Genomic DNA, 27,426 nt, shown 5'->3' on the forward strand with positions numbered 1-27,426 from the left:
ATTTTAGCTTACATGATATTGTTGGATACTGAATGGAGTAAGTCAATGTTAGTCAACATGCTAGTGATACCCTACATGCTACTGACTACATTTTAGATACCCTTGGCATTAGGGTTAGGGTTAATTTGCAGCATCAGAACACCTGATTTGGGTCCAACAATGTGCACTTTTACAGGCCTGCATTCAAATTTCTTCAGAAATGTTCTAGTTTGATTTTATGGCACATTTGAGTAAGCAGAGTAACTTCTTCCATTTTTAGGTTTTGTGTAATATCTTCTTGCTCCATTTTGTTGCTTGATGCAAACGTGGGGGGAGTCAAGTACTAAGAAATGGAGCAAGGCAACACCGTCTACACATTTAGTTGCTGCGCTTGTTACAGTCTAATGAACTTTTGCACATGTTTTTCTTTCCTCAACAGTTTAAACTTCCTACACATTTATTTAGACTATCAATAGATCAACATAAAATAGAATTCTTGCTTAGTTTTCTGTGTTCAGTATGTCTTGCCACTCTACAGACTGGAATATCAAGTGCCACATCAGCCAAAGTTTTGAATGGCCTTCTTACCTATGCGAGCTGCAAAAGCATCCTGTCCATAACTCTTCAAGGCGCTCTCAGCTCTCAAACACTGAAATGGTTTTAATTGAGTTTTCAGGTAAGGCATGATACTCAGGATAAAAAAAAAAAAATGAATCGATTGAGTTAGTTTGTCTCCACTGTCTGCATCTGCATCAAGTCTTCAAGGATGCGAATAGTAATCCGTCAAAATGACACAGGGCCTTAAGATTTTATTGCCGTTTTCAAAACAATCTGGTCAAATACGGGAATTATTCTGTTATTGCAGCACCTGGACTGGATAAAAAGTATATGTGAACATTGACTTCAAGTCTCAGAAGACAGAAGAATGTCCTATTGGACAGGTTTTAAGTCTCTTGCAGTGTTTTACTTCAAGCACTGCTTTGTATTTGGCCTCACTTTTTTTGATCACTAATGTTTTCTAACACAATTTGGAAGCGTTCTTATAACAGCAGTGGAGATTTAATTACACACAGGTTGACTTAATAGGGGCTTTCTAAGGGCCCTATTGCTGCATGTTTATGGTATTGTTTTCTGGACAATTCATTTTTGCATTTGAATTTTATTTAGGAGTAACATGTAAGGGGGCTAAAATAGATATGCATGCCAAACGTTTCAAACTTTTCTTCTATGACATTATAATATGGCATTATTTAAAACAGGTGAATATATCAAGCCTTTCCTCAAGTATCAATAGAAGAAGTGTCTTTTTCATTGATTGTCTTCCTTTATCCAGCTGACATTGTTGTTTGACCTTTGCATGTCGACTGGAGGTGCAAGTTACCTAATGTGCCCTTTGATATAGTCTCTAACAAAACCGTGTTCTCCTTAGGTAATTAACTCTCGACATAATATGTTTATGGGTTTTTTTATAGGCTGCTTTTTCGGGGTTACTTTAGTTCAATTTTTGACTGCTCTTAGATTGGCAGCGTGGAACAACACATCACGCGTGCAAAGGACTGCGGGGAATGAGGTTGACAGCGGACAGCAAGGCTCATAAATAAAGCGCCCACAGCTGTAGGCTAGTGTTTATAGGCTCTGCTTTTAATCTACCTGCGAGGAACGCGATACGGACGAGCCCATTCTCGTATTCACAATCGTATATTAGTCACTGATTTTTTTTACAGCAGAAAAACCGGTCGAGGGAGGTGGACGGGTGCGATACTCTGCTGCGTAGCAGTCTAGCCACACATTCTCTTTTATACGTACACAAATACACACGGGCTACTGCCGCGCTTGCCAGGATCTCAATGAGGGGGAATGACCGAGAGTGACCTCAAAGGACACGCTATGTTTTAGCGAGTCTTTCCATTTTAAAACCCAGACGGCTTTTCAGTAAAAATGAGGGCAAACATTTTGTTTGGTGTTTTAGCGTAAGTACGGAATTCGCTGTTCGCGTGGCGGTCTCACAAGCCTGCCAGTGGGGCTAGTGTTAGCCAGCTAAGCTAAACTAGCTAAATCCTACACCGGCTGTTTCCCGCAGATGCTAGGCTAGGCTAGGCTAGCGCTGCCATGGATAAAGCGAAGTCATTGGTGGACAAGAAGGGAGCGTCGGGACCTTTTCATGTCAACAACGTACAGAGTCCAAGAGGGTTGAACGGCCTCGTCGTGGTAGCCGCTAACGGCAGCTGCTCCACCAGCAATGCATTCGGCTTAAGCACAGGACCCAGCAGCAGCACGTTTGAAATGCATCACCTGCAGCGTGGGGAGGAGAAGGACTGCAACGGGTCCCCGGCAAAGAGAAGCCGGTTGCGAAGGAGGACGGAGTCGGTGAAACGGAACAGACCTCGTAAGTTACTGTGAATGGAATATGTTACAGTCAGTCATTTACTGTCACTGCTCTGAAAGATAAGTGTGCTGATTGTGTCACTCCAGCTGGCTGCAGTGGTTTTGTAAATTGCGCCGTCTCGCAATGATAGCAGATCTTTCTGTGAGCTCCCATTACGCCGTCATTGATGGTGTTTTTTTTTTCTGTGTACTATAACAGCTATTTAATAACTGAGGAATCATGTTGACATTTTCTCGCTTTGCTGCTCAGTCCTACAGCCTACCGTCGTCAGGGAGACCTCCTTTTGTATTCATCAACCCTCAGGTTGCATTTGGAGAATTGTGATTGGTCGGTTTCAGGTGGCGAAGAAGCGCCTGATAAGTGGGCCTGGCCAATCAACGCTCGAATCTTGTCTACAAGGGGAAGGGTGAATGGATAGGAATCCACCCCTAAGCTTACCAAGTGTTTCGGAAGATGTGAAGATCATCCTAGTAAAGTTCACAGGTCTAGCGTAGAATGCTGAAAGGAGTTGTTTTCTTTTCTCCGTGAAGTCTTCATAAATACCTAGAACAGATAGCTGCGTTTTAATTTCTTCTTTTTGTAAGCCGCTCCTGTATAGTATTCAGAAAGTCTTGTGTGTGCCTTCTTGGGCATATATTTTGCCTAACAATGAAGCTTATAACGGAGAAGAAACCTGGTAAGTGTGAGTTAGTTTCTGCTTCATTATCTTGAGAAAACTATTAAGAACTGCTTATCAGTGAACTTAAGCTTTACCTGTTTTTTTTTGTTTTTTTTTAGGTGTGGCATGTTTTATACCTACTGTTAGAAAACTGCAGGGATAAAACCCGCAGTTAAATACTACTGTTAAATACTTTAAATATTTAAGAAATATTTCTTTTAACTGCAGTTTGCTGCACGTTGCACTTCTTTGACAAGACCCTTAGGGTTTGTTGTGGTTAAAACTGGTTATCTGGGTTCAACTTAATCTTACTCTGTGGACATCATGGCAGAGATGCTCACGCTCTGCAAAGATACAGAGATACTGCGGTAATACAAGTCTCTTAGTCAGCCACACCGCATTCCTTACATCTTTAAGTAATTGCGTTGGCTAGGAATGGTAATAGAAATAAAAATAGCATTGTGATTTTTCTTTTTTTTTGTTCTTTTTGCTTTTAAAGAAATGTTTTCATTAGATCACCTTGGTTCTTATAAGTTTAGCTGCTTTCTGTTGTAATAATGACATGTTGTCACCATCCTTATCAAAACCTTGATAATCATTGCTGTAAAAGGGTCAGTTTTGCATCTCTTATATTAAGTAAGCACAAATAAAAGAAAACAAATTGTTCTTCCATTTTAAATAAACGTCTTGTGTTTATTTTTAAAACACAAGACAAGTCCAGTTGAATTCCTCATCTGCAAGTCATAGCGTTTATTTTGTGATTACGCAATTACATGAGCGGCCATTGTAATGACTTGAACTCTACCTCCCTCATATTTTTCCTTCTTTTCATTTCTGTTATAAGCCACACCTGTGCAGTTTTGTGAGAATAACTTGCATTCTTGTAATAAGCATGTAATTGGGCTTATTGTGTTTATTCTAATTGATGGACAAAGTAGAGGGAATTTGCAATGTTAGGATATGTAGACAGATAATAGTTCCATCCTACTAATACCTGCAAAGACTTTCAGCAGGGTTATCCCTGATTACGAAGTTAAAGTCGCCCCTGTAATCATTAAGAGGTCCGGGCAGAGATTGTCTGTTTTATGGCTGACTTATCCTTGGAAAGAGTCCAGTCATCCCGATAAACCCGGATAAAATGTCTAAGCTTTTCCCCAGAAAGTGCTGACTCCGGAATGCGTTTCCCTCTGGGAATGGATTTTTCACTTTTGTTTCCTCATTTGTGGCTTAGTTGGTTTAACGCTGGGTAACCCAGTCTGACGTATTTCTTGTTTGGACCAGAAGCAAATGTTTATACTCGGGGATGTCGGATGTGAAACCTACTGGGATATTTAAGCAAGTTGACTTCAGTAAAAAATGTACAACTTGATCAGAGATGTAAAATATGTGAATGAAAAGTGGTATAAAGTAATTGGACACAAATGCAGCTTCTTCAGTGTAAGATATGTCTGGCACTTTAATGTTAAATATCAATTGTTAGTTTTGACAGTTCCACATAATACTGGAGTATACCTTTTATAATTAAAACTCACTTCATCCTTAATACCTTTGGATAGATTTTTTTTTTACTCCATCATAACCATGACTGATCTTAACAAGAAATGACTTTTCACCATCATTGGTTTAAAAGTTTCTGAGTCCAAACTGTTTGCTCTTACGAATCCAACATTGTTCAGTGACAAACCTGAAGCTTCACATCATCCTGATCAGTGTGATAAATATAATTTTTTTTTTTTTGCTGGTATTGGGAAAACGCGGAACAAGCAAAATGTGTATGAATGCACATATATATTTTTTTTAATTATTAAACAATGGACAGAGGACAAACGACTGATGGCAGTGGGTTTCCATGACGCCCAGGAGCAGGTTTTGTTGAAGGAGTGAACCAAAACTCACCCAAAACAAAGTAAGACTGATGAGTCAGAGTTTTGGAAACATTTTTAGCTCATTATTATGACTTTGTTAAAGATAATGTTTCAAAGTGATGGATGCAAGCAGTGGAAATAAACCGTGCTTTGCCTATCAGTGAAAAGATGGGGTGTGGCTGAACGGGCAAATGTAATTGGTCGGACTCCGGGAAAACAAAACCAGGAGGTCTGTGACACAGCTGAGCTGTTAAGTTAAAAGGCTCGTAGGTATTTAAAAGGAGGCACAATTGAAACTCCAAGAATGGGGCTGGGTTTATTCAGGATGTTGACTTTTAGTGATTAAAAAGAACAGACTTGCTGTCATTATGTGTTATGGCACACCCTGCCTCTAGCTAACTTTACAGCTTGTGCATGTGAGTTTGTTTGATAACATACTGGTGTAAAAAGATATAGATGTTTATGGGGACAAAAAGGAACACTCCCGCCTGCTAAAGGTAGATTATAGACCTGGTTTCTCTGTAAATCTCAGGTGGGGTGTAGTTAAATTAAGAATAGGGAGATTATGAAAATTGGAATGGAGGAAAAGTGTTCGATCTTTGACACACCTGAAAAACAACCCAAACTACATTCAAACCTACATAAAACTGTTTCTTTTCAACCAAAACATTCTCGCATTCTTGGGTTATTTCAGGTTAGTTCTGGTGTAATTTCAGCAGTTTAAGGTACAAAGCAGACCCAATAAAAGCTGAATTATGAGTTAATTTTGTCAGATTGCAACAGAAAATATCTCTAATTCTTCATCTGCTTACAAATTGTGACGTTTATTGAAAATCTACAGCTGCAGTGTAGTAGGTAATTATAGATTTAGTATAGTCATATGTCAATAAAAGCATGGTTTTATTTTGATTTTTTAAAGGATGCAAAGTTCAATCTGCTTCAACCTGCTACCTTTTGTTTTGTGCAGTAGATTTTATAATGATTTGACTGAACTGCCTCCAGAAGATGTGGATTTAAAATAATAAAAAAAGACAATCTTTATACCCTTGGTTTGTTGTTGTGAAGAGAAAAATTAGTCATACTTTAGTCCTAATGGTTTAAATTAACTAATTTACTCTGATTCAATGACATGTACCTGCTTTTTTTAAAATAGCTTGTCCTTTTCTTTGAACTATGTAATTGTTTTGTATTTGTTGAAAAAAGGTTTCTAATCTCAATGGGTTTTTTTTTATTCAATTAAAATCAAAACTGGAAAAATTAAACAGAACATACTTGGTTCTTAAAGTTGTTTCTTAAATATTTTAAGACAATGTCTCACTTTATAAATTAAAGGTTTACTTATGGAGTCTAACGGTTGTAGCTTTAAAAAAAGCGGTGGTGCTGTAAGCTTTAAATGGTAGCATTGCTACAAAAATCAGAGTGTCACTTGGTTGTTAAAAAAAATCACACTATCAAGGCAGTAATATTAATGTTTGAGGATAAAACTACTTGTTAAGCATATGAAACTTTTTTTTATCGGTGTGCCCACTGTATCAACACAATCTCCTGCAGCCTGGCATGTGTTCCTGTCTTATCTCAGCCTGGGGACAGAACAGGACAGGACAATTAAAGTTTAACAAAACAAAAGCAACACATGTTTTGCTCTCCTGTTGGCATGCGTGCGCTTTATTCCACCATGTGGACATGCGGTGCAGAGCAGGTGTGTGTTCGGCCAGAGGCCTTTCACCTACATAGACTCGAATCACCCCCTTCTCCCTGGCCCTTCTCCTTGTCACAGTGACTTTTGGCTGCACACACACGCAGCACGGTGTTTGTGGCCATTTTGAATAGAGTTCCTTGGTGAGATGGTCCACCAGGGGTGTTTCAGGTCACGTAGGAGAGGAGAAAATAGGTTCTGATCAAAATGTTAAACATTTTTGGAAGGAAGTTTGTGTATTTGTTTTACTGGGTATTTGTGTGCTTTAGTCAAATACTACCTGGTAGGAGACATTAAGGATTTTTCAGTGGTTTTCTTTTAAGATTATATTTTTCTACCAAGGTTATAATCTTTGCCACAGAGATTGTCCTTGTGTTTTTCTGCTTGTCTGTGGCTGTTTCATCAATCAGGCTGTTGTCAATCTTTAACTGTTTTCATTATGTCACCATGTACTGATGTCAATAGAACGGTTGCTTTACTGATTCAAAGTTTTGGGCATAATTCCAAAAGAGCAACTCTTGCATCACTATTGCCTTGAATTAACCTTTCCATCTTTTCCTAATCTCTCCCCTGCTGCGCAACAATACAGATCACAAGTAGTGAAGAAATTTCACTACTTGTGATCACCGGAGACGTGTAAAAATGCACAAAAATGTTACGGTTTCACTGATAACCGGCTCCGTGTAAACGGAACCTGTGAACTGTAACTTTTGAAAGCCTCAGTTTGCCTTATTTTGAATAACCATACCATCCCTAATATAGTTTTTATTTGCCTGCAAAACAGGAAAATAAAAAAAGCTTTCCAGAGTAGAACTGGTAATTTGGCCTAAGATGTAGATTGATCATATTTAGCCATTGATTTGAGGAAGTATTTCTTTTACTCCTCCACAGAGATGTTGTCATCCTCCTTGCTGTTGGTTTTGCTGAAGCAATTCAGTGTCACAATGCATTTTAAGACGTTTCCTGTGCAGCCACAGGGAACCTGACGAAGCTCCAGACCAAAGGACTTCCTGCTAAAACTCGATTTAGAATCCTTTTAAAGTTACTTCACGTAGGACATCATATTGTTATCCAATCACGTTAAAATAATAATCATAGTTTCACAATTTCTTCTGTCTGTTGCAGAGATTTTTATATCAAAATGAAACCGAGAACCTTTTGAAAACAATTTTTCATGCTTTCTTTTTTGGAAATCAGAACATGCGTTTACTCTGCAAGCAAATTAAAGCAAACCAAAGCGTGGAACAAAATAATTTTTTTGCAGCAATCCCTGGTCTAAATTATCCTGAAAGTGAACTTTGCCCCTGTAATCCAGACGGTCAGCCTGTTCCCTTGTTGTGAAATCGTCATATCTCTTGATCATCAAGTCAGAAACTCAGCTGCACGGATTAAATCACATGCAGGCTTTAAGCACTTCACGCATGCAGCACACTGCTAGTTTAGTAATCAGTGTTGCAAATCTGGTTTATTTTCCTTTAAAGCCAAGTTATGGATCATCTGTGCAGCAAAAGTTCCAAAAGGTCGTATTTATCTTCCCAGTATGTCTTATTTTCTCTCTTGTTTTATAATTAAATACAAGTATTCAAGATTATTTGAGATTATTTTTAGTTGTGTATTTGGTGTACAATCAGTACTTGCTCCTATTTTAACTCGGAGATATTGATTATTGTCTGACTTTAAATTAAGCAGTTTGTATATTGATATAACTTCGGACCAATAACCTCTGCTGTCGAAAGATGCTTGGTGACTTGCATCAGTTTTACCATGACCTGCTCTAAATGCAACTCTATGTGCAGCTTTACTCGTACTGTCACTGCAGATGAATAAAACCAGACATTTTACGGTTTTTTTAGTTGTTGTTGTGACGGATTTTACTGTGCAACGTTTCAACGCCAGGAGGTTTGTTTACATGTGGAGCTCTGTGGCTTTCATTGTCCTGTCAGCTCAGTGTGTTGGCTCGCCATCATGCACAAAACAAATTGCTTCATCACATTCCTGTGTTGAAAACCTCCTCTTACCACGATATATACTTAAGTGGTAAAATGCCCTCTGAAAGAGTTATGTTGTTGTTTAGAAAGCCGGTTTCCGTGAAACTGTATTAGTTCTATCAAGTGTCAGGTTCTGCCCTGTTTCCTTACCCCTGTGCAGCACAGCTAGAATAAAATGTTAATATTTTGAGGCCTAATAAAAGGAGATCCTTTACTGTTTGACCTTCAGTAACCTTTGTCGTGTCACCCTGACTGCTGTAGCACCATCATTTCCAAACTTGTGTCAACTAGAACTTTGGTATTTGTTCAGCTGCCTGAGCAAACAGAAGTGGGTCAGAGCTGGTGACTGCTAAAAATAGAGGATACACAACCAGAAACGCATGGTTATTAAGAAATCTGTAATTTATTATTAGCTTTAGTACTTTGTAATTCTTTCTTTTTTTAATAATCCAACTGCTTTTTTAATGTTTTTTTGTTTTTTTGCTTGTTGCGATTTTGATGTTTAAAAATACTCTGCATCCGGTGGAGATATTTCTAAAATTCTTCATAAAACAATTCCTAATATCCTTGTTCAACTGATTCCTACTTGGTTTTTGTGCCTGAAATAAAAAAAGCAACATTATTTAAAACTTAAAAGCATTTAAAGGAAAAGAAAACATTTCTAGCGCTGCCAAAAACATAACGTTAATGATGTATGTAATGAGATCATCAATAACAGAAATGTGTTATTTCCGACTTGAAGTTAAATCAAAGTACAGGTAAAACACTTGCTCATGTTAGTGGAGGCGTTCTTATGCTTATTGCACAGAGTGATATTACTGTTTGAAAAAAAAAAAAATGTAGGCCGCAGCCAGCTGACCATCAGTGTGCAGCAGCAGGCAGGTGAAGGACTGCACTACATTAATTTGAGCTCCATAATGACCGACCACTTTCTCAGTCAGTTTTATTAGACTGTAATTGGGGCAGTTTACTTTTATTTCAGTGATGAGATGCACTCATTTATTTCTTTATAAAAATGCTTTTTGTGTATATACATGGCTCCAAACAGAAAAGTGACGGTTGAAATTAGGGATGTGCCGATCAGGTTTTTTCCTGGCGATACCGATACCGATCACCCATGAGGGCCGATACACCGATACCGATCACCGATACCGATCACATAATAATTATTATTATTTTTATCATAAACACTACCGGTTACATTATGTGGAAAAAGGAACCATGAATTCACCTTAATTTAGACAAAAACCTGTTTTTAATAACTTTTTTCAAGAAGAAAACTAAACAAAACAGGCATTGTGCAAATTGTACTGCTATTGATAATACTATCTTTAACAGACTGATAACATATGAAGGCTCTGAAGAGGCTAAATAATGCAAAGAGCCAAAATAAAACCTCTCAACATTGCCAAGAAGTTCAAGTATAAAACTTAACATTCAAAGGCAAAAACAGGTTCCATTACAATAAACAATCCAGAGTTACTGAATGAAAACTTCCTGATAGCATGGCGGCTAGCTGATTACTGCTAGCTCTGATTGGCTGTTTCTGACTGAGCGGAGTAATTATGCAGAACAGGGAGGAGATCGATTATTTTTTTTAGAGATTATCTGTCTCATGTTAGGACAGCGAAAGTTTTAATATGTAGGTAAAATTTATTTTTTTAAGTTAGATGCTGCAGCTTTAAGCAGGTTCGGTGTGAGAGTCACTACCAGGTGGAGCAGAAGCGAAGCTCCGTCTGTCAAATATTACTACCTGTAGCGTAGCAGCGGTTCAACAGGAGAGCAGAACCAGCGTCCTACATCGCAGCTCGAAGACTTAAATAATTTTGCGGGTTATTTGTTTAGCTTTCTGACCGTCATGCTAATCCTGGTGAGTGTTTGTAGCTGTGCGCTGCTTTACCTGCTATCTGATCCTCCGTATGTCTTTTTTACTGCAGTGATCCTCGATGTAGCCAAACTCCGTCAAGTATGGCTTTGTTTTTATGTCGTATTAGCTTCGTTGTGTTGATGCATTTTTGACGTGCTTCAATTTTCCCCACAACACGCAAACTTCCCCATTCACTCAGTGCGTTATAGTTCCACACCGCTTAGGATTTGTTGTTGCGCGTTTGCGCAGAGTGAAGGAAAGAGGAGACCAGCTGCACAAGCAGGCTGCGAAATGAGAAGCAGGTGATCGGTATCGGTAAAAGAGACAATGATCGCCGATCACCGATCATGCACTTTTTCACGAAAATCGGCCCGATTATGATCGGTGACCGATCGATCGGCACACCTCTAGTTGAAATGGTTTTAGCTCCGTGGCGCTCTGGACTCGTCCTGCAGGATCCAATCCAACGAGACCTGACTTTAATTGTGAGAGTCAAGCAGGCGGGTGGGGGGGGGGAAGCAGAGAAGTATGGGAAGATGGATGGTATGTATAAAACCGCCTGAGAGGTTGAGGGGAAGAGAAAATAGAAAGGCTGAAGACTGTATGAGAGACGATGGGGGAAGGGAGGGTTACCTGTTTCCATGGGAACATTGGCTCTCAGCGAGCTGTGGCGATGTGCTTTATTTAATTAATTTATTTATTTACCAGCTTTCGTTCTGAAAGATTATGTCTTCTTCCAGTCAGATTCAATCTTGGACTAAACTCGCCACGAAAAAGAAAATGGTGTTATCAATGTTGGCGCCGTATGTAGCGCTATCATGCAGCCGCAGTCGGAGACAGGACTGAGATGGGATTTCTTTTTTTTTTTCTCCCGTTATGACACGAACAGTAATTATGGTCAGCAATTATGCTTTTTAGAGCAGTAATCTATGATCCAAAGTAGAGATGTAAAGGTCAGGATTTCTTTTTCTTTCTGACACCAGTTTTGACCCATTTTAGTTGCTTTTTAAGAAAAAAAGAGCCTGAAATCCCAGCACTCTCTCTCTCTATGAATCACAGAATATCTGTACAGTAAAATGCTCCACATTTCTGTACAAATTTGAGATGACTTTAACATTGAATAGACGGTGTTCAGTTAAGTATTTAACTAAAAAAACGTAACTTCAACCAGCATATTTTGAACTGCATACGATGACGTAAATTTGCTGAAGAGACACATTATGTAAGGTCTCTATTTAGTTTAAATTTCATATGGAAAACTTTAAGAAAAAAACTCAAAATGTCGTGGCATTTTTTTCATATTTCATTTTGTTCAGGCTTATAATTTAAATTCAAATTTCAATTCCTGAGAATACGTGACCTTTTTTTTTTATCCCAAAGCAGATTCTGCCACTTTAACTTTCAGTCATTAAATAAATACGGAGGCCCATGTCTTTAACATTCTGAGAGAAATTGGTCTATGTGTGGTGAGTATTGATAAAGGGAAGCAGTAGTCTGTTTCAAGTGTCGACTGGAGGCTGTAATGAAATCTCACGGACAAATTTGAGATTGTCAAATGCTGTGGGAGCCATTTGATTTTTCATGTTTTCACTGGTTTTGCTCCAGCCACAATAACAGAATTAATCCTTTCCTGGTAACAGTCTTCACAGTCATTCAGATCTGTAGCTTCTCATCTAAAAGTTAAGAAGCTAATCCCATGTTTCCCTCTGCAGCTTTCCCCTGGTTTGGAATGGACATCGGTGGCACCTTGGTTAAGCTGGTGTACTTTGAGCCAGTCGACATCACTGCAGAAGAAGAACAAGAAGAAGTTGAAAACCTCAAATCTATCCGCCGCTACCTCACCTCAAACGTGGCCTATGGTGCGTAAGCTTACACACGCAGTCCTGTGTAATAAATGATCTCATGATACAAAAGTCAGGTCCAGGACACTGTCCAAGGCCTTGTTTTACTTTCTGTCAAAGAAAATGTTTTCATTTGCAAGCTAGCTCAGAATTGTTGTTTAGCAAAACTGTTTTTTTTTTTGTTTTTTTTTGTGCCCTCAGGTAAAACAGGTGTCCGCGACGTCCACCTGGAACTGAGGAACCTGACCATGTGTGGCCGGACAGGCAACCTGCACTTTATCCGCTTCCCGACCCAGGCCATGCCCCGGTTCATCCAGATGGGACGAGACAAGAACTTCTCCAGCCTGCACACGACGCTGTGCGCCACGGGAGGCGGCGCCTACAAGTTTGAGAACGACTTCAGAACCGTGAGTCTGGCGTACAACGCTTGTAGAGCTCATTATTTGCCACCCCACTGTTGGACTTTTCGAATATGGCCACGTTGGCCTCAGCTACATGTTGTATATATCAAATTTACATTTGTACAGTCTACTTTTAGCATCTGTCCACACAGCAGATGTAGGTCATACATTAGCGAGCTCATATCGCCTTTTTCAGAAATTATGTGAATGTGGTATCTGTGTTTCTCTGAACCTGAAAAACTGACCCAAATAGATATTTTAAAATTCCTTTTTTTTTTCTTTTTTTTTATTCTACAGCAAATATTTAAGTGTTTATTTTATCCTGACCTGCTAAATGTCTCTTTGGATTCTGGAAAAGTATGAAATTTGATTTAAAGGGGCAGTATCATTTAAAGTCGACTTTTTTGAGCTTTTTGAGTCATGTTATAATGTTTTTCCCTCATCAACACCTTTGATTGTTTCATTCATTTTTGAGAAATCCCTTAGTCTCCCATGGCAACCACACAGCTTTTCAAAATGCCAGTTTCCAAGTTTCCACCTCACAAAGCAACCCTTCCCCATGACTCCCGCACTCAGCTCCTTCAGACTAGCCAGCAGCGATTGGCAAACACCTGCTGGAACTGCTGAGCTCATAATACCAGCTGCTTCTCTGTGAAACGCTGGTGAAAACATTGTTAAAGGGTTAACAAGAGGAGCGATGCTGTGACGACTTTCAGAAAGAGCAAGAGCTTCTTAAAGAGACAGAGGCCCAATATCAAGGCGTCAAATTTCTTTTAAGTCATATTTGATATATGTAACATTTTATAACAATTTAAGGCAACACTGTTTATATACTATATACTTGGAATCACATAATACTTCCCCTTTAAATTGAATAAAATATGTGGTGAAAAAAGTGATTATTCTGCACTTGCGTCCTCTTGTTTGTCTGCTCATCCATCAGACTGCAGTTTTTCTGAAATCTGTCCAGAATCCCTGACTGTAGTGGTGTTTAACGCAGCTTGTTGCATTCGTCCTAACCCACCTCTGTCTGTGACCCAGATGGCTGACCTGGAGCTGCTGAAGCTGGATGAGCTGGACTGCCTCATCCGTGGCCTGCTGTTTATCGACCGGGTCGGTTTCAACGGACACCCGGAGTGCTACTACTTCCAGAACCCTTCGGATCCCCACAGCTGCGTGAAAAAGCCCTGCAACCTGGACAACCACTTCCCAATGCTGCTGGTCAACATCGGCTCCGGGGTCTCCATACTGGCGGTCTACTCAGAGAACAACTACAAGCGGGTAACCGGGACAAGGTGAGGAGGACCTACATCGCTTAATTTAAGCAAATACTGAAAAAAAAAAAAAAAAAAAAAAAAAAAAAACGGATGTGAAAATGTAAAAAAGTCGCAGATGGCTGTAGGCTCACATCAGAGTATCAAAGTGTTTTTAAAACCTGACGTAGTCAAAGTTGTGCTGCCCTAAAGTTAATAAAAAGCAATTTGCAAATGTTGATTTCAAATTGAAGATGACGTTTGGGTGGTCTTGGGTCATTTTAACAATATTAACAGACAAATAAAACAACAATTAGTGAAGAAAAGGTATTGAGAAGCAGTTTAATTAGTGACAATGAGAGCAGAGAAATTCCAGAGGCCACAAGGACAAACTTCTCTCTGCCCAAAACATTTCATACTTTGCAAAAACTCAAGAGCAGAACTTAAGTACAAACCCTGTTTAGGTCTCTCCTCCTGAAACACTCCACCTTCACATTTCTCTGACACCACACAAGAAACAAAATGGTCAAAAACAAGCTGCAAGGATTCCTGAAGCAGGGAACAGAATGTCGTCGTCTAGTTCTTGCATAGCCTGAGAGGCTTTGTTCTTGCAGAGTATGTTCAAAGGTTATCTCTCAAAGGAAATTTCCAAAAATGCCTTGCATGTTGAACCCGTTTCTCTACTATTTTGTTCCATTTTAACTGGAACCTTTAATCAGCTCAGGTAACATATTCACATTTAAAATGCACAATAATCGTTTATCGCTCTACCTTACATGAACAGTAGATTACTGTATATTTCCAACAAATAAATGCTGTTTAAGAGTACACAAGCTCCACTTTCAATTTATAATATTGGTTTTATTATTTGGTATTATAGCAATAAAACCACTAATGAAGCTGTTTACTGTTGATTAGTTATTTGCTGCACTAAGCCAAAGTGAGGTTTGGTCCTCACCTTGCAAATCTTTTCCACTTAATAAGTGAAGCAGGTGTGATTAGACCGATCCTAAAAAGGTCAGTGAGACAGTGACGTAAATACAAAGGCATGTTGTTGTTATGTCAGAAGTAGCTTCCGTGTTGATCCATGCTCCTGATTAGCTGTCAAATGTTTGTTCAGCTGATAAACAAATTCAGAAAACTACCGGCAACAAATATGTGTTTGTTGATGCCGTATGTCTATCCGGGGTTGTCACATTGACAACAGGAACATCCCAGTAATTCAGGATGTGATTAAATGTATGATGAAGATTGATTACAGATGGAGTAACGCATATTTCATGTGTGCATTTCTGCTACAAGACCAATTACAAAAAGGCCGTTTAGTACAGAAATACGACATGGCAGCCATTTTATAGCTTACATGTGCAAACTGACTTGGTAGTTTTCCAACAGACGGTCATTGACACCATTGAGCAAGGATGGTCAGCCATAAAAAAGTGCATTGCTAAAGAAACGGCGTGTCCAGAGTGAAGAGTTGAGGGAAAGGAGCATTTATGGTGCAAGAGGGACAAATGCAACAAGGATGACGGCAGCCTGGAGGAGCCTGAGAAGCAAAGGTCATTGGAAAGTTTGACAGGGTGTCCGTGCAAGTCTTAAATTCATCCATCTAAAATGAAGGCCTTAAAATATCTATAGTTTATTTTGAAAAAGTAAGTTGGCCTTTAAAATTTACAGGTCTTCAATTTTGCAGGTCTACTTAATCTCATCTATGTATTCTATGTATTTTTTTCCCCACAGGATTTTTCTGTCAGGCAAAAGTTTAAGTTGCATCTTCATTGCGTTTCTTAACACATTTCTAGCATAACCCGTTAGCTAGCTTTTTTTTTTTTTTTTTGCGTCAATCATGGTTAAGTGGGAATTTTTCGCAAGTTGGTTGGACGAAATTTGTGCGTTTCTGTGGCGATATAAAGCCCATTGTTAAAGGTCTTAAATTTAAGTTGACAAAACTTGCAGAAACTCCTGGTTCGAGGGAGATTCAAAGCCTTTAAGCGACCACACAATGGCTAATACAGGACGAATGAATTGTATGTTCCTCGTTTTAAGCTCGTCATGTTTACATTTCGTTTGGTAACTGAAGTCCCAGAGTCTGGAAGAAGAGCAGAGGCACAGAGACTGAGCAGCTCGAGGTCCTGTGGGACGGTTTCCCCAACGCTGATTATTTGAGGAGCTGGGTCATCCGGTGATGTTGGTCCACTGGGTTTTATCAAGTTCAAAGACGGCACAGTGGTTTACGAGGAAATTTACAGAGCAGTTTGTGGTTCCCTCTGCTGATATGTTTTATGGAGATGCTGATTTCATTTTTCCCTGCCAAAAAGCACCAACACCTGCTTTAATGAGCGTTGTCGAGAGCAGTACGAGAGGTTCCGGTACCAACAACGCGAATGACCAAAATGTCTTTATCAAATCAACCTAATTTGTATAAATACAGATGTGTTTCTGCAGATGTTTCCATGGTGACTTCCTGGTGTTTCGCATGATCAGAATGAGGACAATTTCGAGAAGACGTCTCGTGTTGTTCTGCGTTAACCTACTTTCACTCCTTAAAATGCCTGCCTGAGGGCAGTGGCTTTCTGATGCAAGGCTGCATTCTGGTCCAGGCTTTGGTTATAGTTCTGACTTAAAATCACTTCTTAAAGCTTCTTCAACTCTAGGTAAATCAGGCATTTATTTCAAAACTCACAGGAATCAGTTCTTGATTTAATTTTATTGATACTAAAAGGCGATCGGAGACAGATCTGAGAAAATTTTGCAGAGCAGGGAATCAAAAGGAGACGTTGCTCATCTGTAACAAAATATTTTCCCAGTGCATTCCTTCCGTTCCATTTGTAGTGGATTAATTGCTCAATCCCATCCTCTTTCACTTTTTCAGCTGGCATCTTCTAAATGCATAGATGTCATTCTAATTTCAAGCCACTTAACGTCATCAGTCAAAGGCTTTGATTGATTGATTCTTCTTGCCTTCAGCTCTTACCTGACCTGCATTTCTTTTCTGTTGTCGTCTTCCTGGAACCCTCCTCCTCCTCCTCTCTCGCGCTTTCAGCCTGGGAGGTGGAACGTTCCTCGGCCTCTGCTGCCTCCTGACGGGCTGCGAGACGTTCGAGGAGGCGCTGGAAATGGCCAGCAAGGGCGACTCCACAAACGTGGACAAGCTGGTGAAAGACATCTACGGCGGGGACTACGAGCGCTTCGGCCTGCAGGGCTCGGCCGTCGCCTCCAGGTGAGCGCGACGTCGCCGTCACAGGGGGTTTCAGATGGAGGATGCCGAGCTTTTCTGGCGTGAATTCACATCATTTGTGATATAATGTGTATATATACATTACAAAAAATTGGTTTGATTCACTTCTTTAAATCTTAATAAACTTCAATGAAGTCACCTATAAGCTTGATGTTTGACTAATTAGGTGATTTGATGTGCGTCATTAACCTTCTTGTAAAGTGAATTTCGCATCCCTCTGTCATAGCGCACTGACAGCGGGATGTGAAAACATTACAGGAAGACTTTTCTCAGAGCGGCACAAACGACACATAAACTTGTATGTCAAATTTCTCATGAGTGCCTGGAATGTTGTGACGTGCATTACAAAACATCTCGTTTTATTAGTTTGACCTGCAGCTAAGTGGTGGGGGGGGGGGTGAGAGATAACCGGTTGGTGCTCAGCGTAGCTTGATGTTTGTCTTTCTGCTTGTTTTACAGTTTTGGTCACATGATGTGCAAAGAGAAGCGAGACAGCATCAGTAAGGAAGACCTGGCCAGAGCCACACTAATCACCATCACCAATAACATAGGATCTATAGCACGCATGTGTGCTGTCAACGAGGTATTTACATTCACACGTGCACACAGATGCTAAGTCTCATGTTAAGCAAATTACAGGAGATTCCTTTGCCACATTTGACATCGAGGTGGTACCAGAACACCTGATTCTGTCCCGTTAAATAAACCCATTTAACAAACACTCACAGACAACCTAACTTGAAACTGCCCCCACAAAAACAAACAAAAAACATCCTAATATATACAACATGAAATGAATATATTAGTGTCTTGTCTTGCTTATTGTTGTTTTTGTTCGTCCAGATGAGAGGTTGTTTTTACAAAACAGACAAAACGTGTCGGACTTTGAACTCACCTCATGGCAAATAAACAGTAGTTTACATGCAGTACCTTGCGGACCACAAGGGGGCGCCTACGGACCACCAGTGGTCCTGAGACCAGAGTTTGTTTCCAGCAGAGTCAGTGCAACCGCCTGACAAAAAAAAATAAATAAATGAAATGAATAAAACAACAAAGCTGGGTGTTTTCAGGGTAATGATTTAACAAAACGGAACCATGTTCCTTGCCAATGCAGCTTCAGCTATTTTAACAAACACAAAACAATATCTACTTTAATTTTTGTTTTTAAAAATTATTTAGCTAGACAATAATTAATTCCCCAGCATGTTTTAATCATAAGAAATCACAAGCGGAGAGAATGTGATATTTTTTACTCGTGTAGCCACAAGAATCAAACATTAGTGCTCATATGAACATAATACAGTCGGTGGGCTGTGCTGATCTGTATCTCTTGTATCTCAGGGGAAAGCTGGGTGAAAAGTGGTGGGTTTAAGTGTCTCATGCGCAGCAGGGACCAATCAGGAGTGTTTCTGCGTGCTGTGAGCTTCTTTACAGTGTTGCCTTGTGGCATGGCGATCAAGCAGCATTGTACAGGGCTATCACCGCATGCAGATCTGCAGCAAGGACAGATAAAAGCAGCCAGGGTTATGTTCTTATTATTGTTTTTACAATTGTTCTTTGGAATAGATCTAGATTTCAATAAATGTAAACATTAAAATTTGGGCCTTCATTCTCAGGATTGTATGGCCCGTTAAATATAGTGAATATTTTCCCCCCCCTCTGTCTTTAGAGAGGATGATTGTTTTTTTTTTCCCTCAGATTTTGTAATCCATATGGATCAATTGGGCTCGTTTTGTAATATTATCAGTTCATTAGCACCACCTGCTGACTGATGAGGGTTACTGCAAATGTTTCTGAACTTTGGCAACAAAAACATTTATACAATTCACTTTGGCTTCTGTTCATATAAATCTTCATTTAAAAATGTAACAGCATTAACTTATTCTTGCTATTTTTGACACTTTTAACAAGGCAGTATATATATTAAATTCCACATCTGTATTTGTTTCAGAAAATTGAGCGGGTTGTGTTTGTTGGGAACTTCCTTCGGATCAACACCGTGTCCACAAAGCTGCTAGCCTACGCCATGGACTTCTGGTCAAAAGGGCAGCTACGAGCCCTCTTTCTGGAGCATGAGGTGAGCAACAATAATCAGAATTTTTAGATTTTCTTAAAGTAGCTTAATACAGCTGAAGTATGCCAAGTGGAATATTGTTTGTTAAATGTATGATTAAAAAAAAAAAACTTTAATGCTGTCTTGGGGGGAAAAAAAAGGAGAAAACAAAACTCAATTTGTATGTAAAACTCTTAAATTCACTGTCATGCAAACACATAAAGGATCAGCAGTGTCTTTTGTAATAAATCTGACAACACTTTAGAGGAAGCCTCTCATTCATTGAAGTCAATTAAGACGACCAAATGCTCCCGGTTAAACCGATTTAAAGCTAAGAAGCTTGCCTTCATCTGCGTTAACTTGGCGGTTTCCTACTGGCTAAAATGGGATTTAACCAAACAGTTTTATCGTTCTCACCACCATAAGCACTAAATGATTATTACAACACATAAACAACAACGCCTAAAGAGGAGACATGGCGATGAATGATATTTCAGTGATGCGTTGATGTCAAAAACGCAGTGCGTAAAATGTTCTGAAGTTGTACTTCATCATTAATTGTGATGAATTATCAAAATAATCTTCATCGAATTGAGTAATCGATTAATCATTAACTGGCGTATGCAGACTTAAATGGGGAAATAGCTGAAAGAACACATTCATAGCAGCAAATAAACCAAAGTTTTACAAAAATATAAACATTCCCCATTTAAAATAATGAAAAAAACCAAAAAACTTTCTATAAATATGTTCTACCAAAAAGTCCTCAAGTGGCGTAGTTTAGTCTCAACCAGTTCAAATTCTGTAAAAAAAAAAAAGTTTCTTTGCATCTTTTGAAAACACACCAATATTATATAAAAAAGGCGTAAATGACAAAAGTTCAGAAAGCCAATTTTTATTTTTATGATTAATCGATTAAATAGTCAGAAAAATCGATGGGTTTTCAATAACTAAAACAGTCGTTAGTTGCAGCTCCGGTCCAGTTTGCTCGAACTTGCCGTCTTCTTCTACTCTTCCATTTGACAAATCTGCAGCTTCATGTTTGGTTGTGCTTCTGCTGCCGTTTACCCTCAGCTTGTGTGAAAGGTTCCCTAAAGCGTCCCTCGTTTTGCTCCAGGGTTACTTTGGAGCGGTCGGAGCGCTTATGGAGCTGCTGAAGACGTCGGAGGACCTGTGAAGGGAGTTCGCCGGCCTCTCCCGTTGGCACCGCGACGCCCTCGACTCTAAATGCTGTGACGTCATTGTTAGCAGATGACACTACTGAGAGGTCCCAATCAGAGACCTCTAAAGGAACACTAAGAGACTCAAGACGCTGAGAAAAAGCCATTTTAATAATTTAACTCTTGTAAATAATGATAGCCTCTAACGATTGTTCCCAGAGCTCCTTCTATCATAGAGTTTTAATATTGTGATCTTTTAATTTATGGTTTCCTGTTGGTTCCTGCAATCAGGAACCACAGAGACAGAGTATTTTAGTAACCTGGGCTTTTACTGGGACGGGGGTGGGGGGGGTTGTGTTTGTGTGTCTAGCTACTGTAGCATTACATCCTGGGGGACAGAAGTACATCAGGTGACTATTTTTGCAGCTTCTGTTCAGAAGAGGATGTCTGCACACAAAAGAAGCCACTCTTCACCGAGCAACCTTTTTTTTTTCTTTTTTTTTTTTTCCTTTTTCCTTTCAACCACACGTGGCTCAAGGAAGTAGGTTTCCTCACCTGTTTTGTTGCTCAAAGAGTCGCCCACCTTGCTTCTGTCTTCGAAGGAGTGCACTGAAGCCAAATCCTGTTGAGATTCGTCTGCAACCTTCTCGTCTAACGGAAAGCAGATAAGCTGTTTTTTTTTCTTCTGTGTCGTTCTGCCCTGCTGCACATGGCCTTTGCTTTGTTTGTCCTTTCTCCGTCTGCCTACTTGACAGCAAAACTGCAACTGTCGTATTGCCAAGCACGCGTTACCCAGCCTCATGAGTTCAGTCCTCGGTGACGGGACCAAAGATTTGTTTTCTTCCAGATGATTTGAACGCGTTATTTTGAGTTTTCTTGTTTTCCTCAACCTCTGTCTTCTCTTCCTTTTGTCGTTTTTTTTTTTTTTTTGGTTAAAGGAAGTCTTCCTGTTGATTTAGACTTACTCATTAGGGATCCATCACTTGCAACAGTAATGGAAACGGTAAGGAACAAAATGTTTTCTACACTTGATCTTAGGAAGCATTTCTGGTCTAGTTTCTAGTTCACTTGAAATAAGTTGAAACTAACTTACGAATAACTTTTCAGCACGATATAGGAGCTTCTTTTAAGTCAATAATTTGTTAATATTAATGGAAAAAGTACTAGTTACAAGTGAAATAATCTGCCAGTGGAACAGGACATTTTAGCTTACATGTGTAAAATGTCTTGTCCCACTTATAGCTAGTACGTTTTCGTCAATATTAAAGAATTTATCGGCTTAAAACATCCTTTTTTTTTTTTTTGCTAAAAAGTTACTTGTAAGTTTTTCAAAGGTACTAACATATTTGCACTAGAAATTAGATACACTAAATCTTATCAAGTATTTTTTTAACATACATCCCACTTTCACAGGAGAGGAGAAAAATGGTGAAAATTAATCTCAATTGATGGTTTTAATTTAAATTGTTGAAATTTTATCCTTCTCCACTCAACCAGTTTCAGGTATTGAAATATAATATGAGGTATTGAACTTTAACACTTGAATATTATGGTTTTCACAATGTTAATGTAAAAAAAATAAAAAATCCAGTTATGGTATTTTAATGTAGACTAAAGCAAACAGTTGGAATAAAACTGTTATATTTAGTGCCAGGGTTGAAGTGCTGATTGCACATATTGTCATTTTTTTAGCAAGTCAAACAAACTGATATCAGCTGGGTAATTAAGTTGAGCCGGCCTGCAGCTGGACGCTCGTCATGCAGGCCAGTGTTTACCGCGATTAGCCTGATGACTTTAGTTTCCACACAATGACGGCTTTTACTTTTGCTATTTCTGTTTTTGTAGCCAGAGATATCATCCAAAAATATATGTATATATTTTTGTTACCACGTAAAACCTTTGATGCAGTGGTTCCCAAACTTTTTCTTCTGCGCCCCCCCAGTGGTTTCCAAACATTTTCTGCGCCCCCCCCCCTATGGATTACAAATGGCTGTCTGGTTGAAACGACGTGTGTGGAGAGGGGGGGGGGCATCGACTTTTTTGGGGGCAAAATGAATGTACGTAGCTGAAAATAGACACCAACATCGGTAGCCTACAAGGTACTTGTTAAGCTTAAGGTTCTGTATTGATATTAGCTAGTCATCTTTTAGCTAACATTACCTGCATCCAACAGCTTTACTCAACTCAGTCGGTTAGTTTGGAGGGAAAAACTGAAAAGTTCTTGGCGTTTTGCTGGTTTGCTGCCGTGATTCTAACACAAACCTCCGCACAGCAGCAGCAGGTCTCCTTCACAGGTGTAAACCCAGCGCGAGCGTCGTAGCGCTCATGTTGCGTTTAAAGGCGGCTCGGAAAAACAGGTTACAACATGTTAACAACGGATTAAACCGTTTTAACTGCTGATAAAAGTGACAGAGGACACAAATATGGGAAGCGTGGAAGCCTCTACTGTATCAAATTGACATAGAAATAACAGAGAGTTGGCCATTCTAAGGTAAAAACCCAGCGCATACAGTGTTAATGTTTTTTTGTTTTTTTCATCCAGATGACGCCCCCTCTGGAGTTTGGGAACCTCTGCTTTAATGTATGTTGATACTCGTAACCGACCCTTGCAACTTTCAAACTTTCCTGTGGAATGAGGTCATGTTGTACACTGCAAAACCAAAATCTTACCAAGTACTTTTGGTCTAGTTTCTAGTGCAAATATCCTAGTACACTTGAAATAAGACAAAACTAAATTACAAGTAACTGTTCAATAAAATACAGGAGCTTGTTTTAAGTCAGTAATTGACTTAAAACAATTAAGTTTTAATTGATCTGTTATTAATCTGCCAGTGGAACTATTACTTTTTTTAATTACTATTAAGGAATTATTGACTTAAATCAAGCTCCTATATTGTGCTGAAATGTTACTTGTAAGTTAGTTTTGTTTTATTGCAAATGTACTAAGATATTTGCACTAGAATCTGGACCAAAAATACTTTGTAAGATTTTTTTTTATTATTTTTTTTGCAGTGCAACACTAAAATATTCCAATCAATCAATCAATGAAATTTTATTTGTATAGCACATTTCAGCAGCAAGGCATTTCAAAGTGCTTCACATAATTAAAAAAAATAAAATAAAACCCACACTCTAACCCTAATTTAGCCATAAGCAACTCTAAACAGGTGTGTTTTAAGTTGAGATTTAAAGGCACCCAGTGTTTCAGCTGTTTTGCAGTTTTCTGGAAGTTTGTTCCAAATTTGTGGTGCATAGAAGCTGAATTCTGTTTCTCCTCGTTTGGTTCTGGGGATGCAGAGCAGACCAGAACCAGAAGATCTGAGGGGTCTAGACAGTTGGTACAGTGATAACAGATCTTTCCGTTCGTCTGCAGATTGAATCGGATCCTACGTGGGCTGATCCTTCTCAATTGAATATTACTTAAAGGAAGCTGGTCTCATAGTTCATAAGTCGTCAGATCATTTGAGAAACGCGAAGATCACAAACGTATTTTGTCCTGTGATGTCCTGGAGATGCTGCCGGCGACCTTCACATTCTAACCTCTGACCTTTTGAAGCCTCCCGTCTCTTAAAACAGTTGCACTGTAAAAAAAACAGTTGTTCAGATTTTTCTTTAGTCAAAACAGTTTGTCTACCGTGACTTATCAAATTCATCACTACTGCCTCATTCTGTTGATGGTCTCACCTGCTCTACCTGATCCTTTAATGAGCTCCTTGTTAGCCGACCAAGTACTCTGAAGGTCCTGTTGACAGAAATGACTGATTGCCGTTATCTAACACAGACTTTTGACCCCCTCCCCTCCCATGCTATGTAACATGTTTGCTGCTATGATGTCCTTTATTTTTCTTTTCCCACGTGCTCTGTTGCTTTCAGTTGTTTTTATTTTATTTTTTCAACCTCAACTCAAACGCCCACAGCGTGCAATACGAGAAAAGGAAACGGGCGTCATCGACGACCCGTTGCATTCAAGACTCTAATCGCCTTCACTTATGCAAGCGTTCACGGAGAGGCTGCTGTGAAACACTGTCGCTGTTTAATTCGTACTTTCAAGAGGTGATTTCTGGAATCACCCAACACTGAACCATCAGTCCTGCTGTGATGACGCTGCAAACTGACATTGCTCCGTTTTGTTTTTGTGTTGTTTTTTTTCCCCCTTGGTTTGCCTTGTTCCAACTCATGTTTGGATGATGATGATGATGATGATGATGATGATGACCTCAGTGCATCAGGTGCCAGTTTTCTTTACGATCAACCCAGGGGTTGGTCGCCATGTACCACCTGTTTGTTGTTTTTTTTTCCTAAACTGGAAAAACCCAGAATATGTGTTGCCTTTCCTAAATGTCTGTCTGGTTTCACTCTATTCGTGCCCTTCAGCTTCTTTTCTTTTAAAGTTCAAATAAGTGTTTTTGTTTTGCCTACGCTCTTTTTGTGTCGTCTTGGTTCTTTTTCTTTTGGGGTGGGTGTTATTAATTATAGAGTGTAGTTGGTCACATTTAGAGGGACGCTAGTTATTTTCCTCCTTCGCCATTTTATACCTTTGCACTTTTCGTCTTTTAATAGCTGGCCGTTTTGAGTGCGATAGAAAGCCGTTTTTTTTTACTGGACATTTCACACCAACAGCGCTTCAGTTCGTACCTGGCAACAGAATCTGCCGCGCGCACACTTAGACGACCAATTATTTAAAGTAAATTGCATCGTTCAAGGTAACCCGACAAGATGGCAGCCTGTTTGTTTTCAGAGCATGCGGCTGGAATAGCAGAACCAAATAGGCGTGGTTTAAAAGTTTCAGCGTTCGCCTCAGCTTAACTGAGTCATAATCTGTCCAAATTTATTCATGTTTTTGAAGAATAATACATGAATATTATGTGGGAAGTCACTCAATTAGTTTTGATATGATCAAGGCTAATTAATCTTCTATACTTTAGAAAATAGCCAACTCCGACTGGGGAAAATAAATGAAAAGATTCCAGAGATTTTTATATTTTTTTTAACTATTTGGCTGTTCCTAAATGTATTTAACCACAATAAAAAGTGATATGCAAAGGTTTGCTCACGTTGGCATGAAATGTTTTGCTTACGAGGTCGGGATAGAGTTACGAGCTTATACAAGGCACGAGCTTTCATTCTTCTTATCCTTTCTTTGTATTTGTTGTTTGATTTTTAGCATTGTCGTAAAATAAAAAATCTTATCCCTGTCCTTTTGTTTTGGTTGGCATAACAGAACCAGTGTGGCTGCTGTGAAACCGTACCTGCGTACCTGGTTATTGTACAGACATGTTTATCAAACACCTTCCCCTGAGCTGTGAAGTTTCCTGGAAAGTGTCTCATTTGAACACATCTCTCTGTTCTCCTGCAGAGCGCGTTATCCTGAATGGTTAATTATGTGCTACCTTTACTGCTCCTCATCTGCCTTTGCCTTGATGTCACATTACAACGTATAGTTATTTTGAGAAGATATGCTCTCTATGCGATAAAGATGCTATTTTTACTTCCAGCCTCCTTAATGATTGTACAAAAGTTTAGATTTTTATATCGGTAAACCAGTCCCGAGTCTGTGTAAGAGATGTTGAGAATCCCCGACATTTTTTTATTTATTTATTTTTTTTGGATGTAAATGTAGTAATGCATCTTGAATAATGTCTGTGGTGTAATTCTAAAGGTTCCGTATTGTGGAGCATTGGGTCCATGTCCAGCCGGGACCACTTCTTGGTAAGAAAAGAATAAATAAATAAAATAAGGAAGCGTCAGCCTGAGCTGCAAACGGATCAGCAATGGAGAAATCTAAACTAAAAAGCTATGCAGTAACTAACTCATCTGTTAGGTCTCTTCTTTAGCAAACAGAGTTGTCTTGCTTGTAAATACTTCTTTTTTTTGTTGTTTTTTTGTTTTAAATATGCAACCCAGTTAGTGTTTCCTCTCGGTGAATGAAATCCTGCGTGAAACTTGATGGTTTCTGTCCTGCTGGTTCTGCCGTTGACTTTCGCTCATTGGACGCTCGCGGCAGGATGTCGTAGAACCAGTTATGCATGGAGTGAAACATCAATTCTCACACAAAGTTCAACAGGTTCGAGTTGCTTTTTAACGTTAAAGTCATGACAAAACAACACAGAACATTGTAGATTAACTCGATTAAAGTGGTGAAGGGACAGTTTGTTTTTTTTTGTACTTGTTTTGCCCGTCTCTCGTATTCTCCAGCGTTTTCCTGATGTGGTCAAACATCCTGTTGCTTCAAGCATGTCCAGCCTTTAAGCTGTCCTTTTTGAGTGCTCAACTGGCAGGACAGATCTGATCACCTTTCTGTATCTGATTGTACAGAGATTTGTATGTAATAATATAAAAAAGAAAAAAAGTAATATGACGTATTATAACACCAGCAATCTGTCTGTTGATAAAGTGTTTTTAACTGTTCAGAGCCTGGCTTTTCCAAGCGCAACTCGGCACTTTTGTGTCGAAATCCAGAACGCAGACGGAACATGCATCGAACGACGGCAGAAAATTTCCGAGAAGCTGTGAATAAATTCAGCAGCTGATATTTTTACTCTACATGTTAGGCGATGTCGCTCTTTGGGGTATTTTCTGTGCACTTAACGGTTGTTTATATCCATGTTCAGAGGCTTTTAAACTCCACTAAGAACAGAGTGAGGGCTGTAATGTCCTTTTCCTTCGAGCTCTGTGGGTGTTTTTGCTCTCGCCTCTTGCTTTCTGTCTGCTGGATTTCTTCAGTGCTAGTTGTTCACCTCGGGCCTCCTGAGGCCTGGGGAAAGTTTGGGAAACCCAGTGCTGGTTGTTGGGAGTCAGTTCTGCTGCTGCTTTTACCTTTTGTTTAAAGAATAATAATAAAAACAAAGGATTTGATTCGGGGGGGTAAACGACAGTTTTAAAAGAAGAGGCTCCTTGCCTTTGTGCAATGTGTATGTACTGATGTGAAGAGATTTTTTTTTTTCTAACAAAGAATTAAACTAAAACTGGATTTGAAAAATAAATGTGTTCTGGATGTTTTTTTCATTATTAGTTTAGACTTTTGCAGGAGGAAAAGGAGTT

At 39.3% G+C, this 27,426-nt stretch overlaps 1 protein-coding gene across 2 annotated transcripts; it reads left to right on the forward strand.

Annotated features, from left to right (window-relative positions):
• The first annotated feature begins 1,545 nt into the window (after positions 1 to 1,545).
• On the forward strand, positions 1,546 to 27,368 carry pank1a (pantothenate kinase 1a). Of its 2 annotated transcripts, none has more exons than XM_015008579.2 (8): positions 1,546 to 2,365; positions 12,152 to 12,298; positions 12,482 to 12,687; positions 13,723 to 13,976; positions 16,978 to 17,154; positions 17,632 to 17,755; positions 19,124 to 19,249; positions 20,343 to 27,368. In XM_015008579.2, the coding sequence occupies exons 1-8, from the start codon at positions 2,089 to 2,091 to the stop codon at positions 20,400 to 20,402; spliced, it is 1,371 nt and encodes a 456-aa protein (XP_014864065.2). In that variant the 5' UTR covers positions 1,546 to 2,088; the 3' UTR covers positions 20,403 to 27,368. The 2 variants fall into 2 exon arrangements, with proteins under 2 accessions (XP_014864065.2, XP_014864066.1); XM_015008580.2 differs by lacking the exon at positions 1,546 to 2,365 and adding an exon at positions 2,409 to 3,041.
• Positions 27,369 to 27,426: the final 58 nt, after the last annotated feature.

The sequence above is a fragment of the Poecilia mexicana genome, unplaced genomic scaffold (assembly GCF_051168715.1).
Source record: "Poecilia mexicana isolate PSO_F unplaced genomic scaffold, ASM5116871v1 scaffold_15, whole genome shotgun sequence".
In the NCBI taxonomy this organism is placed as follows: domain Eukaryota; kingdom Metazoa; phylum Chordata; class Actinopteri; order Cyprinodontiformes; family Poeciliidae; genus Poecilia; species Poecilia mexicana.